At 57.9% G+C, this 15,071-nt stretch overlaps 1 protein-coding gene across 1 annotated transcript; it reads left to right on the forward strand.

Annotated features, from left to right (window-relative positions):
* The first annotated feature begins 492 nt into the window (after positions 1-492).
* Positions 493-14,575, forward strand: COL9A2 (collagen type IX alpha 2 chain). The gene is made up of 32 exons (XM_041417622.1): positions 493-622; positions 2,854-2,928; positions 4,118-4,153; positions 4,236-4,298; positions 5,087-5,140; positions 5,538-5,573; positions 5,731-5,754; positions 5,900-5,953; positions 6,177-6,230; positions 6,404-6,451; positions 6,578-6,634; positions 7,094-7,147; positions 7,504-7,557; positions 8,137-8,190; positions 8,332-8,385; positions 8,466-8,519; positions 8,667-8,720; positions 8,912-8,965; positions 9,133-9,186; positions 9,384-9,428; positions 9,549-9,602; positions 9,863-9,916; positions 9,993-10,046; positions 10,656-10,727; positions 10,809-10,844; positions 10,996-11,040; positions 11,172-11,204; positions 11,692-11,838; positions 12,251-12,305; positions 12,769-12,957; positions 13,081-13,158; positions 14,370-14,575. Exons 1-32 carry the CDS (start codon positions 548-550, stop codon positions 14,573-14,575), a joined length of 2,076 nt encoding a protein of 691 aa, XP_041273556.1. The 5' UTR covers positions 493-547.
* The last annotated feature ends 496 nt before the right edge of the window (positions 14,576-15,071 follow it).

Raw genomic sequence — 15,071 nt, forward strand, 5'->3', positions numbered from 1 at the left:
CTGGTGGGGACACCGTGGGGACACCGCGGGGACATCCTGGGACATCCTGGCCGGGCTGTCCCCGCAGCAGCTCCCGAGCTCATCCCTGTCCTGTCCCAGCCCCTGATGTGTGCCAAATCCTGTCCCCGTTGTGCCAAATCCTGTCCCCATCATGCCAAACTCTGTCATTGTGCCAAATCCCGTCCCTGTTGTGCCAAATCCCACCCCCATCATGCCAAATTCTGTCCACATCGTGCCAAATCCCATCCCTATTGTGCCAAATTCCGTCCCCGTCGTGCCAGATCCTGTCCCCATCGTGCCAAATTCCGTCCCCGCCGTGCCAAATCCCGTCCTCATCTTGCCAAACCCTCTGTCCCCATCCAGCCACAACAGCCACGGGCTCACCTGAGAGGGGCGGGGACCTGCCCTCATCCCTCTGCTCCATATTCATGAGCCCCTTCCTCCTCCTCCTCCTCCTCCTCCTCCTCGCCCGGCCCTCCCGGTGTCCCGGAGCGCTGCGGCGGCCGGCGCTCGGTGCCAGCCGCGCTCGGTGCCAGCCCGGCTCGCCATGGCCCGTGCCACCACCCTGGTGTCGCAGCTCTGGCTCCTGCTCCAAGCCTCCTGCCTCTGCCTGGCCCAGCTCGTGAGTGCCGTGCTCGATTCCCGGGATGGAGAGGGGATGGAGAAGGGATGGAGAAGGGATGGAGAAGGGAATGGAGAGGGGATGGAGAAGGGGATGGAGAGGGGATGCAGAGGGGACATTCCCCATCTCCGCTCCCTCGCAGTGCTGAGCACTTTGGCTTTATTCCCCCAGCACTTTTCCCGTGTTTTTCCCACGAATGTCGCCCCTGGAGGGTGGGAACATCCTGCTCCAAGCCTCCTGCCTCTGCCTGGCCCAGCTCGTGAGTGCCGTGCTCGATTCCCGGGATGGAGAGGGGATGGAGAGGGGAACGGAGAAGGGGATGCAGAAGGGGATGCAGAAGGGAATGCAGAAGGGGATGGAGAAGGGGATGCAGAGGGGACATTCCCCATCTCCGCTCCCTCGCAGTTCTGAGCACTTTGGCTTTATTCCCCCAGCACTTTTCCCGTGTTTTTCCCAGGAATGTCGCCCCTGGAGGGTGGGAACAGCCACAGCCCCGACCCGTGCGGGCTCTCTGTGCGGACTGGAAATTCGGGAATTGTTGGCTAAATGAGTTTGGTTTGATTTTCCCTCTGGAGCAGCACTGGGGCGCTTTGTCTTCCCCACTGGATTTTTTGGGAAATTTGCTCCTGTTTTCCCGGGATGTGCTGCAGATCCGGACTGAGGAGGGCTGGGGGGGCTCTGACCCTGCCGGGGTGGTCCCAGGGCTCTGTGGGGCTGTCGGGGGGTCCCCGTGGACTCTCCAGACTCACCCAGCAGCAGGAGAAAATGGGTCTGGAAAAAGGGAAGGTGAGCCCTGGAGAGGGGCAGGCAGAGGGATTCCACCTGGGAAAACTCCTTTTACAGCTGCAAAAAAAAAAAAAATCAGTTTTTAGAGGTTTTGGAGAATTTTTCCGTGTAATTCCTGAGCTGCCTGTTGGAAACTGGGGGACAACTCCTTCCTAAACCCTCACCGGGGTCCCCATGGGCTTGTGGGGCAGGGGAGCGGAGCAGGGGGGATGTGGGAATTTCAGGAACAAGGAGCCCTTTGGAATTCGTTCCTTGGGCAGGACAAAGGTGCCATTCAGGGGAGATCCCGGGGATGGGCTCAGGGATTGATCCAAGGTGGAGCTGGGGCTCTCCTGTTGTGTACACGAACCAGCAGCACCTCTCACCCCTATAGATTTACACCGATTCCTACATTTATTCCTTATATTTATATTAATTTTTAAAATTAATCCAGCCTGGGAGGCTGGAGGAGCTGCAGGAGTGCAGCCCAGCCACCGCCTGCTTCCCATTTCCAGGAACACCAGGGCTTCAGTCTGCAGGACCGGAATCTCTTCCCCCTGAACTCCCTGTTAGGATAACAGAGGTTTCTTTGCCGAGTCCTGTGCAAACCTCAAAGCCAGGAGCAGGCTCTGGGAGCTTCCCTGAATGGAGCTTTTGTCTGGAGCCTGGGAGCGGAGCCAGCCTGGCCCAGGGAGAGCTCACACAGAGGGGCTGGGGGTCCCCACCTCATCCTGGGGTTTTGGGCACCTAAATCCTGACAGTGCTCCCGAAAATCCCACTCTGAGCTAAAAGGGGTCTTTGGAAGGGCTGCTGTCACCCCATGGACACCCTGCTCTGGGAGTGGCAGGGAAAGGGGGACAGAGATGGGGTAGAAATGCTTGGAGAGCCTGCTCCATCCAGGCAGGAGCACCAGGGAAAGAGGGAGAAGAAATGCGGCAAAAATGTCATCCCATGCAGATCCTGCTCCATCAGGGCAGAAGATCCTTGGATACCAGGGAAAGAGGTAGTAGAGATGGGGTAAAAATGTCATCCCATGGAGATCCCACTCCATGGGGGCAGGAGATCCTCAAGTACCAGTGAAAGAGGGAGCAGAGGTGGGGTAAAATGTTATCCCATGGAGATCCTGCTCCATGGGGTCAGGAGATCCTTGGGCACCAGGGAAAGAGGAAGCAGGGGTAAAAATGCTGCTATCACCCCATGGAGACCCTGCTCTGTTCCCCATGGGCACCAGGGCAGGAGAGGAGAGAAATGGGATAGAAATTAGGCAGAGAGTGAGGAGCTGGAGGTGCCAGTGTGAGAAATCCTGGATTTCCCCATCCATGCCCTTGCTGGAGGATCCACAGGAGGGGCAGAGCTCTGAGCCCTCGGGGTGTTCTCCATCCCAGCTCCCTGGAAGTGAATTCCCAGCACATTCCCCACACATCTCGGGGTCCTTCCTGACGTGGATCCCATCCCTTTTTCCACAGCGAGGGCCCCCAGGAGAGCCTGGCCCACGAGGGCCCCCCGGTCCCCCAGGAGTGCCGGGAGCCGATGGCATCGATGTGAGTGAGCAGCAACCTGTGCTGGCTGAGGGAGGGAGGGAGGGAGGGGACACGCAGCACAAAAGGGACATTGTGAGTGGCACAGGGCCGGGGGTGCAGCTCCGTGCTGTTCCCACTCCTGATTTAGGGCAGACAGAGCAGCCCCAGCTCCGTTTGGTGCTGCACCCCAAATCCAGCTCCATCCACAGCTGGGGAATTGGGGGTGGGATTGGTTTTTGGGGATGCAGGACAGGGAGGTTGGGGTGCTCGGAGGGGTTGGGGCAGGGAGCACCCCAGAGGTGCCCAGTGAAGGGGGGACCTGTGGGGGGACAGTGACACCCCAGTGGGGTTCCTGCAGAGGGATGTGGTGGGGGATTGTGGCTCTGGATCCTCCACGGGTTGTGGGATGGGGGCCTGAACAGAGGGGAGCCCTGTGAGGCAGCAGAAAGTGCCCTTTCTCCAGGATGTGGTGTTATTTTAGTGTTATTTATACCCAGAGCAGCCACAGCGCTTCAGAAACCCCAGCACAACCCTCACGAAATCCCAGTAAAACCCTCACAAAAGCCCCCTCAGAAACCCCATCAAACCTTCACAAAACCCCAAAACAACCCTCACAAAATCCCACTTCACATACCCCAGCAGAACCCTCACAAAATCCCAGTAGAACCCTCACAAAACCCCCCCTCAGTAACCCCATCAAACCCTCACAAAACCCTAGCTCAACCCTCAGAAAACCCCCCTTCACAAATCCCACTAAAACCCTCACAAGCCCCCATGAAAACCCTCACAAAACCCCCAAAAAACCCTCACTAACCCAAAAAAACCCTCACCCCAATAAAACCCTCACAAAACCCTAGTACAACCCCCACGAAAACCCTCACAAAACCCCAAAAAACCCTCACAAACCCCAAAAAACCCTCACCCCAATAAAACCCTCACAAAACCCTAGTACAACCTTCACCAATTCCCTCTCACAAAACCTCACTAAAACCCTCACAAACCCCAAAAAATCTTCACAAACCCCACTAGTACCCTCATAAACCCCACTAAACCCCTCACAATCCCAACCCACTTTCCCAACCCTGCCCCCATCCTGCCCTGCCTGTGGGACCCAGCAGCTCCCTCCTGTCCCAGGAGCAGGACAGGGATCGGGGTCCCCGGGATGGGCTCTGTGGGGTGCCCCATCCCTTTTCCACCTCTCCTTTCTCAGGGTGACAAAGGCCCTGTAGGATCTGCTGGCACCCCGGTGAGTACCCACCCCATCCCGGTGATCCCGCTCCTTCCACGGGGCCTCCTTCCCACCTGATCCCAATTTTTCATTTTTCCAGGGTGTCAAGGGCGAGCCTGGAGCTCCTGGTCCGGATGGACCCGCAGGGAAGCTGGGAATTGATGTGAGAACTGTCCCCTGTCCCCTCCTGGTGTCCCTGTCTGTGGGGTCACACAAACTGCTCCTGTCCCCAGGGTCTGTCCCACATAAAAACGTGCCCAAATCCCTTTGGGCAGGAGCTGAAAGCACCTGGGGAATCCCAAATAAGCTCAGGAAGAGCTTTTGACACCCTTTTCCACCTTTAGGATCCCAGCAGAGCTCAGGAAGAGCTTCTGCCACTCCTGCCCACCTTGGGGATCCCAAAAGAGCTTGGGAACTGCTTCTGCCACCCTCTCCCGTTTCGGGAATCCCAAAAGAGCTTCTGCCACTCCTTTCCACTTTGGGAATCCCAAAAGAGCTTCTGCCACTTTTTCCCACATTGGGAATCCCAGCAGAGCTCCTCTTGTTTCCTCCAGAATAAATCTGAAGCAATTCCCTACTGTCCCCACTCCCTTGGTAACCATAAGGTGGCACCAGTGACTTTGCCACTGTCCCCTCCTTGGCACAGCCTGGCAGAGGTGGTGGCAGGAAGGGGACGGAGCTGCCACCTCACCCTGAATGTCCCCAGGGTGTGTGATGGGTGCCTGGGGAGGTTTGGGTGGGTTCCTGCCCCATCGCAAGGATAAAACTGGGATCAAGGCTGGGTGGAGCTGCCCACGTGTCCCTGCCAGGGCTGGATGTGCCCAGGGTGTGTGTGAGGGTCTCTGTAGGGCATCCCTGTGCGTGAAATTCCTGATGGATTCAACCCAGCAAGAATTCCTGGCTGGAGAGCAGGAGCAATGGGAATAACTCGCTGGGTCTCTTCCCTTGCAGGGCCTGACAGGAGCCAAAGGGGAGCCAGGACCCACTGGCAGGCCAGGAATTAAAGTGAGTGAGGGGCACTCCTGGGCTCCTCATTCCCAGGCTCCCTCATTCCCAAATTCCCACCTTCCCAAATTCCCACCTTTCCAAATTCCCAAATTCCCAAGCTCCCTCATTCCCAGTCTCCCACCTTCTCAGGCTTCCACCTTCCCAAATTTCCAACCTTCCCAAATTCCCACCTTCTCAATTTCCCACCTTCCCAAGTTCCCACCTTCCCAGACTCCTCCCTTCCCCCCATCCCAGCCTGGGGCCATCCCTGTCACTCTGGAAGGGATCCATGGATGCAGGAGCTGCCTGATGGAATTTTTGGCCCTGAGGCTGCATCCAGGGAGGTGGAATTGGAGCAGCTGCCAGAGCAGATCCTCCTTTTCCAGCTCCTGACTCTCCTCTTGTGTCCTGGCAGGGCCAGCCTGGACTCCCAGGGCCACCAGGGCTCCCTGTGAGTATCTGCTGCTCCCATGGGTGGGGTGGGCACCCCCCAAGTCCCCCCTGCTCCATCCTTGGTGGTGGGGTGGGAATCGCCCTCCTTGGGGCAGGAATTCTGGAGGATTTGGGGAGTTTGAAGCAATTGTAATTTTTTTTTTTTTTTGTCGCAGGGTCCTTCACTGCCAGGACCCCCCGTAAGTGCCACACTGGGGCTGGGATGGGTGGCCTGGGGTCCTGCTTGGAATTGTGCAGGAGGAGCTCAAACCTCAGCACCCCCAGAGGGGAGGAATCAGGATGGGACCTCTCTCATTCCGTGAATTTCTCTCCCTTCTCCCTAAGGGGCTTCCAGGCCAGGTTGGACTTCCCGGGGAGATCGGAGTGCTGGGACCCAAGGTGAGGAGTCAGGAGGGGACAGGGAAGAACGTCCCCTCCTTCCACCAGGAGCTGCTTCTCTGCCCTCCAGGCTCCTGGGATGATCAGGGATGACCCTGAATTGTGGGAATGGAGGTTCCCCTGGTGCCATCACCCTGGGGATGTCCCCATTCCTGCTGGGACTGTCCAGGTTTCTACCTCCCCTCCTGATCCCAAATTCTCCTTTCCTGGCCTCCTTTCCTAGGGTGACCCTGGACCCGATGGCCCGAGGGGTCCCCCAGGCCCTCCAGGGAAACCTGTGAGTATCTCCCTTTCACCTCCAGGAGGGAGAAGATTCCCCAGACTCATCCTCGGGATTGGGGCTGGAATTCGGGCTCTGGCTCTCACCTCCCACCCCACTCCTTGTTCCCTGTTCCTGTAAAACCATCCCGATGTAAAATCCTGGAATGCTGAGGGTTTCCTCCTCTGCAGGGACTTCCAGGACACCTCCAAGGCCTGGAAGGAAGCGCTGATTTCCTGGTGAGAGTCCTGCCATGACTGTGTCCCCTGCTGTGACCAGGGCATCCCCCATGTCCCCTCCCTCCCTCTCTTCCCAGGCTTCTCCAGGTCATTCCCAACTCATCTTTGTCCTTTCTCTCCTCCCAGTGCCCCACCAGCTGCCCCCCAGGTCCCAAGGGCCCCCAGGGACTGCAGGGACTGAAGGTAAGGAAGTCCTGGAGCTGCCATGGGGGCAAAAATGGGAATTGTCACCTCCAGGATGTGGTGGAGTGAAGGATCCTTCTCTGGATCTCTGGAGCACCAGGACAGGGAGGCCTGGAGGAAAAGGTCCCTGTGGGTCCCCAGCCCCTTCCTGGGGGTGGTACCCTGTGCCAAAGTCCCAACCCCAGCTCAGGATGTCACCTGTGGGATTGTGAACCTCCCCAATGTCCCCAGTGGGATTCTGAGCCCATTCCATGTCACCTGTGGGATTCTGAGCACCCCAATGTTCCCACTGGGATTCCGAGCCCCCCAGTGTCCCCAGTGGGATTTTGAGCCCCACCACATCCCCAGCAGCACCCCAGGGTGGGTTGTGCTGGCAGGGGGGCTCTATGGGACATGGCCACCCCAGGGTGGTGCCACCACCCTGCAGCTCTGCCAGGGATTTCCTCTCTCCCCCCTCAGGGACACAGAGGCCGCCCCGGTGCCCTCGGAGAGCCTGGCAAGCAGGGAGAGCCGGTGAGTGTTGCAGCAGGATCCCAGAAGATCCCAGCAGGATCTCAGCCAGATCCCAGTGAGATCTCAGCAGGATCCCCACCAGATCTCAGACAGATCCCAGCAGGATCTCAGCAGGTCCCAGCAGGATCCAGGTGTGGCTGTCCCTGTGAGGCTGGAGCCAGGGAAGGAGTTTTGGGAAGAGAAAGGAAGAAGGGAGGAAAGGAAAACGGAAAATATGGGAATGGGAGACCAGGGTGGCTTCCTGGGCAGGGTCACCTGTCCCCATCCCCTGCCGGGTGCCAGGTGGGGGCTGTGGTGTCCCCAGGCTGCTTCGTGTCCCCTCTCCCTCCAACATTCCCTTTTCTCTCCATTCCCAGGGCCCCAAGGGGGATGTTGGTGCCTCTGGAGAACAAGGAGTCCCAGGTCCTCCGGTAAATCCTTCATTCCTCTTTTCCTCTGTCCCCCAAGTGTTCAAGAACTGGGGGTGGCCTCTTTGTCCTGGTGTCCCCAGACACCAGGGAGGTGACACCAGCCTGTCCCTGCTCCCAGCACTGGGACTGAAGCAAAGCCTTCATCCCATCCCCTCCCAGACATGGATGCCACCATCTCTCCCTCTGGAGGGCTCCATGGGCACCTGGGCTGCTCCCAGCGATAATTTGGGACAAACCCCTGAGTCCCCCTTGCCCCGGTGGGAATTAAAGCCACAGGAATTCTCAGAGCACTTTGAAGATGAAAAACAATTACTGGGCTGAACCCTGCAGGCCAGGAAAGGGCAAAACTACTTTGAAGCTAAGAGCTCTGGCCCAGGGAAGTGGCTGCAGTTTGGGCCCTCTGGAGTTATGGAATTGACAGCTGGAAAAGCACCTGCTGGGGGGCTCTGGAATTAGGAGGGACTGGAATTCCTCATGTTTGGATTCCACTGTTGGGTTTTGCTGTAATTGCTGCTTCCCCCTGGGCTGCTCCTGGGGTTTTTTTTCCAGCTGAATTTGCTGTGGTTTTCTTCCCTGCAGGGACCTCAGGGCCTCAGGGGGTATCCAGGCATGGCAGGACCCAAGGGGGAGACGGTGAGTGCGGGTGGCATCCCCTGGCCCCGGGCTCCAGATCCCACTGAGATTATTCCCAGCAGCATCCCTCCATGCTGAGCCGTCTCAGGGATGCAAGGATGGATTGGGGTGGGAATTGACCTTTCCATGCTCTCTTTGCAGGGCCCTGCTGGCTACAAGGGCATGGTCGGGAGCATCGGAGCTGCCGGGCGGCCGGTGGGTGCCCCTCCCTCAGCCCTGGGTGCTCTGGGGTCCCACTTTGCCCCACTCAATCCTTGTGTTCCTTTCTCCTCCAGGGCAGGGAAGGCCCCAAGGGACCACCTGGGGGCCCTGGTGACAAGGGAGAGCTGGTAGGTGACACCCCAATGCCAGTGTCCCCTTTTCCCCAGCTTGGCACTGTTCCCATATGGAAAACATGGAAAAGGCTCTGCCTCTAGGGGCATCTTCACCTCTCAGGACAGCAGCAGGACACTGACACTTGTCACCTCCTGCTCTAGGGTGGCCGTGGCATCAGGGGACCGCAGGGTGACATCGGCCCCAAGGGGGAGAACGTGAGTACAGCTGGTGGCACCTGTGCCCTGCCTGGGCACGAGCCCCTTGTCCCTGGCTGTGCCACTGTGTGTCCTTGTTCCCTCCAGCGCACACCTGGAACGTTCCTTTCCCTCCCCACGTTTTTTTGTCCCCACTGTGAGCCTTTGAGTCCCTTTGAGATGTCCCATGAGTGCCTCCTCCCCCTTTTCAGGGTCTCCCGGGCATCGATGGCAAGGATGGCACCCCAGGCATCCCAGGAGTGAAGGTGAGGGAATGCCACCCGCTGGGAATAACGGGAATGACAAAGGGAACAATGTCCCTTGGCACAGCAGCTCCTGGCCACGAGCTCAAGGACACTGTCCCCCCTTGGGCAAGAGCCCCTTGCCCACCTGTGGGCACCCCACTCCTGGTGACGCCCCTCTGTCCTCGCAGGGTGGCACAGGACAGGCCGGACGCCCGGGAACACCGGGACACCGGGGACAAGCTGTGAGTGCAGGACCCCCCAGCCTGTCCCCTGAGGGGTGACACCCTCTGCCAGGGGTGCCAGGGCCAGCACCCCTCGGGGACACTGAGCTGTGCCCAGGGGTGACACCCTGAGGGGACACTGAGCTGTGCCCAGGGGTGACTCCCTGAGGGGAACACTGAGCTGTGCCCAGGGGTTGATCCCGGCTTTGTTCCCTTAGGGTTTGCCGGGCCAGCCGGGAAGCAAAGGTGGCCCAGGTGACAAGGTGAGTGACAACTCTGAGCATCCACCCCGCGGCTCTTGTCCCCTCCATGTCCCTCCCTGTTCCTGCTGTCTCTCCCTGTCGCCCCCGTCCCCTCTGAACCGCCTCTCTCTCCCTTCACAGGGTGAATCGGGTCCTCGGGGCCACCCCGGTGTCACCGGTGCCCCAGGGCAGCTTGTAAGTACCGAGATGTCGCCGTGTCCCTCCCGGGGACAGCTTCGGGGCTGAGCTCTCTCTTTTTTCCTTTTATTTCCCCGTTTCCTGCGAAAAGCAGAATCGGGCACTTCATTCCCCGCCTGCTCCTCCGGGGAAACCCTGCTCCTGTCACCACCCTGCGGTGGCGACAAGGACAGGGCCACTCCTCTCTCGTGGAAGGACAAGGAGCACACCACGCCGGTCAATCCCATCTTTTGTGGGATTTTCTTTCTCATTTTTAGGGCGAGCCCGGACCTCGGGGTGAGCAGGGCCCGCAGGGTGTCCCCGGGCCGAAGGTGAGCTGGGGACATCGCGGGGGTGTGGCCGTGCCAGGGCGGGTGGCCCTGACTCCGCTCCTCTGACTCTCCGCAGGGTGACAGGGGCGAGCGTGGCCTCGTGGGACCCCCCGGGGAGCCGGGCAGAGTGGTGAGTTGTCCCCAAAGCCGGTGAGTTGTCCCCAAAGTTGGGCTGGGACATGGGGGATGCTCTGAGTTGTCCCCAAAGCCACTCTGGGACACGGGGAATGCTCTGAGTTGTCCCCAAATCCAGGCTGGCACACGGGGGATGCTCAGCCCTGGGATGGGAGATTCCAAGCCTGGATTTGGGGTCAGTGGGACACAGCCAGACTTCCCCCTTTGATCCCAGGGTCAATCCCGTGCCTGTCCTGCTGCTGAGGGATTAGGGAATAGCTCAGGGATTAGTGGGACCCCAGCTGGGACAGGAATTTCCTCCCATCCCAGGAGAGCCCAGCCCCTCTCCAGAGCTTTCCTGCACTGGAAAAACAGCCAAACCCCTGATTTTTGGTGCTTTTACTGGGGGACAGGAATCCACCCCTGGAAGATCACTGCTCTGGGCATGGCTTCTCCTTGGTTTTGTGCCCTCAGAGCTGGGATTTAGGGAAGGTTGGGATGCTGGGATCAGCTGGAGGATGGGAGCTGCCTGTGCACCTCACTGCCTTGGGGACAATTCCCTGATGGGTAAAAGTCTTCCCATTGTCTCCCATCACTCATTCTCCCATATTCCTTGGATTTCCAGGGGCCAAAGGGCGAGCAGGGCCCACCAGGCATCCCAGGACCCCAAGGCTTGCCTGGAGTCAAAGGAGACAAGGTGACAGCTCTGGGGACAGCAAGGTGGCTTCTTGGGGGCTCTGCTCTGAGCTGGCCTGATCCCACTTTTTCCTTTTCCCAGGGTTCTCCAGGGAAAACTGGCCCCAAAGGCAGCATTGTGAGTACATCCCAGGCTGTTGAACAGAGCTGGGTTTAACAGAGCTGGGTTTAACACTGGCTCTAGGCACCTTCTCCATGAATTCCCCCCTCATCCCAGAGCGTGGGGGTGACTTTGGGAATGTTCCCATCTCCCCTTGCCTTTCCTTTAGGGAGATCCAGGTGTCCACGGCCTGGCAGGGCTCAAGGGAGAGAAGGTGGGTGCTTCCAGGTGATTCCTGGGAATGCTGGGGGATCCCTTCCCATGCTGGGGGATCCTGCCTGGCATTAAATCCCAGCTCCAGCCCTAAATCCCTGCTGTCTCCTTTCCTGTGTCCTCTGTCCCCAGGGGGAGTCAGGAGAGCCAGGACCCAAGGGACAGGTGAGTGATGGGGGGATTGGGACCGAGGGGACCCCACAACTTGGGGGATTTGTGGGATCTTCAGCTGGATCCTCCTGGCTGAGGTGCTAAGGGAATATTTTCTCTGGAGATGGGAGCCAGTGACCCCAGTCAGCCCTGGATTCAGGCTCAGCTCCTCTTTGGGGTTAAACCCTGGATTCAGGCTCAGATCTGGGCTCAGCATTGGATTCAGCCTCAGCCCCAATTTTTGAGATCCAGCCCCAGTCCCATTTGGAATCCAGCCCTGAATTCAGCCCCAGCCCCAGTTTGGGATCCAGCCCTGGATTCAGTCCCAGCCCAAATTTTTGAGATCCAGCCCCAGTTTTTGGGATCCAGCCCTGGGTTCAGCCCCAGCCCTGCTTGGGACCCAGCCCTGCCTGTGGTTTTTGGGACATTTTGAGCTCTCGGGGTGCAGCCCCCGAGCACAGCCTGAGCCTCTCATGTCCCTCTCTCTCCATCCCTCCTCCAGCAAGGCATCCAGGGAGACCTCGGCTTTCCCGGCCCCTCGGGGGATGCAGGAGCACCGGGAATTCGGGGCTATCCCGGCCCGCCCGGCCCGCGGGGGCTGGTGGGGGAGCGTGGAGTGCCGGGAATGCCGGGCCCGAGGGGCACAGCCGTGAGTATCCCGATCCCACAAACCTCCTCACACTCCCTGCTCGGCAGGAATTGCCTCTCCTTCCCACCCAATTCCTCTGGGAAAACACTGCTGTTCCACTCAGCAGCTGGGATCCCGCCTTCCTGGGGAGGAATTCTGTCTTTCCCACTGTGTATGGCATCCAAATCCCTCCCCATATAAACCAGCCAGCAGCAAGGATTTGCAGGGTTGGGATTTTTCCCTAAAAACCTCATTTTGGACTCAAATGCCATGAGCACGGAGTGAGCTGAGCATGGAGCACTTGCCCTGGGACAGAACGGGGAAGAGCAGGGTGGGAAGGTGACCTGGGATGCAGGGAGGGGATGGGGATTGGGATTTGGGCTGGGAAGGGTTCTGGGAGGCAACAGAAGGAGCGAAATTCCCTTCCTGGCAGGGCCGGGATGCTGGGGACCAACACATTGTGGACGTGGTGCTGAAGATGCTGCAAGGTGAGGGTGGAGTGGGGCCACCACATCCCATAGATCCCATGGATCCCATCCCATGGATCCCATGGATCCCACCCCGTGGATCCCTTCCCGTGGATCCCACCCTATGCATGCCATGGATCCCATCCCATGGATCCTTTCTCATGGATCCCACCCTATGGATTGCCCCCTGTGGATCCTATGGATCCCAACCCCATGGATCCCTTCCTATGGATCCCATCCCATGGATCCCCCCCTGTGGATCCCTTCCCATGGATCCCACCCCGTGGATCCTTTCCCATGGATCCCACCCTATGCATCCCATGGATTCCATCCCATAGATCCCACCCTATGCATCCCGAGGATCCCATCCCATGGATCCCTTCCTATGGATCCCACCCTGTGGATCCCTTCCCATAGATCCCACCCTATGCATCCCATGGATCCCACCCCATGGATCCCATCCCGGCCCCTCTCTGCCCCACAGAGCAGCTGGCAGAGGTGGCCGTGAGTGCCAAGAGAGCCGCCCTGGGTGGGGTCGGGGCCATGGGACCCCCCGGCCCCCCCGGCCCCCCAGGGCCACCCGGTGACCAGGGACCCCACGGCCCCATGGGACCCCGAGGTGTCCCCGGAATCCTGGGAGCTGCTGGGCAGATCGGCAATGTCGGACCCAAAGGTGGGTGGCGGTGGCACGGTGCCAGTGCAAACCCTCCTGGGGTGGCACTGCCACGCTTGTCCCTGTCCCTGATCGCCCATCCAGGGTTTCCATGGAGTCCTTCCCTCCTTTTTGTACCCACAGGAAAGAGAGGAGAGAAGGGCGAGCGGGGAGAGGTTGGCCGTGGCCACCCAGGAATGCCGGGGCCTCCAGGGATCCCAGGTGAGACCAGGTGTCCCCAGGTGGCCTTTGTCACCTTGGGGTGATGAGCCCAGCAGTGGCTGGGGATCTTCTGATCCATCCCACAAAAACTGCTCAGGTTCATCCTGTAAATCTGCTCAGGTTTATCCCACAAAAAGGTTCGTCCCACAAAAACTGCACAGGTTCATCCCATAAATGTGCCCAGGTTCACCCCACAAAAACAGCCCAGGCTCATCCTGTAAATCTGCTCAGGTTTATCCCACAAAAGGTTCATCCCACAAAAACTGCCCAGGCTCATCCTGTAAATCTGCTCAGGTTTATCCCACAAAACCTGCCCAGGTTCATCCTATCAATTTTCCCAGATTCATCCTGCAAAATCTGCCTAGGGCTCATCCCAAAAATCTCCCACCTGGATCATCCTTCCTTTCCTTCTTCCTCATCTCTGCCACCTCTTTCCCTCTCTCTGAAACTGCTCTGCCCGCATCCCCAAACCTCTCCAGCAGCATTCCCCAATCCCTATTTCTCAGGGAAAACCCCCTAATTCTCAGGAGAAAACCCCTATTTCTGAGGGAAAAAAATTCCCTATTTCTCAGGGGAAAATCGGTATTATTTCTGAGGGTAAAATCCCTCTTTCTGAAGAAAAATTCCTATTTGTCAGGGGAAAAAAAATATCTCTATTTCTGAGGGAAAAATGCCTATTTCTGAGAGGAAAATGCCTATTTCTGAGGGAAAATCCCTATTTCTGAGGGGAAAATCCCTATTTCTGAGGGGAAATCCCTATTTCTGAGGGGAAAAATCTCTATTTCTCAGATGAAACCCCTATTTCTCAGGCAAACCCCCCCATTTCTCAGGGAAAATACATATTTCTCAGGGGAAAAAAAACCCCTATATCTCAGGGAAAAAAAAATCTGTATTATTTCTGAGGGAAAAATCCCTATTTTTGAGGGGAAAATCCCTATTTCTGAGGGAAAATGCCTATTTCTGAGGGAAAAATCCCTATTTCTCAGGGAAAATACCTATTTCTCAGGGAAAAAAATCGGTATTATTTCTGAGGGAAAAATCCCTATTTCTGAGGAAAAATTCCTATTTCTCAGGGGGAAAAAAAACCCCAAAACAAACATGTTTCTGAGGTAAATCCCCTATTTCTGAGGTAAAACCCCTATTTCTCAGGCAAACCCCTAGCTCAGCTTGAGCCTCAGCACCCCGTCCACCCCACCTCCTTGCCTTTCCAGGTCTCCCGGGCATCCCAGGCCACGCTGTGGACGGCAAGGCGGGCGAGCGGGGCCTGCCGGGCTCCCCGGGCGAGGCGGGCCGGCCGGGCTCCCCGGGGCCCGCGGGCCTGCCGGGCTTCTGCGAGCCGGCCGCGTGCCTGGGAGCCTCGGCCTACGCGGCCGCACGCCTGACGGAGCCGGGCAGCGTCAAGGGCCCCTCGTTCTGAGCGATTCCCGGCGGAAAATCCCTTCCCAAAGTGACCATAACGCTGCAATCCCACAGGGAGCAGCTTCCGCGCTTTCCCGGTTCTGGGGTGAGGGTGGGCGCGGCGAAAACACAGCCCTAAAATAAACCTAAATCTAGGAGCTGATTTTCTTTTACACGGTTCTGGCAGCATAAAGAAATCTTAGAGGTGGTATAAATTTTATTTAAATACGCTTTAGGGTTCCTCTGTGCTGCCCCCCGTTCTGAGCAATTCCCCGAGGAAAATCCCTTCCCAAAAATCCCTTTCACTGCAATCCCATGAGGAGAAGCTTCTGTGCTTTCCCCCGGACGTGGGGAAAACGCAGCCCAAAAATGTTAATTTTGGGAATAAACCCAAATTTGGGAGCTGATTTTCTTTTACACAGTTCTGGCAGCATAAAGAAATCTTAGAGGTGGCATAAATTTTATTTAAATACACTTTGGGGTTCCTCTGTGCTGCCAGAATCTGTAAAGGGGTC

Source organism: Onychostruthus taczanowskii, unplaced genomic scaffold (genome assembly GCF_017590055.1).
Source record: "Onychostruthus taczanowskii isolate IOZ18803 unplaced genomic scaffold, ASM1759005v1 scaffold56, whole genome shotgun sequence".
Taxonomy (NCBI): Eukaryota; Metazoa; Chordata; class Aves; order Passeriformes; family Passeridae; genus Onychostruthus; species Onychostruthus taczanowskii.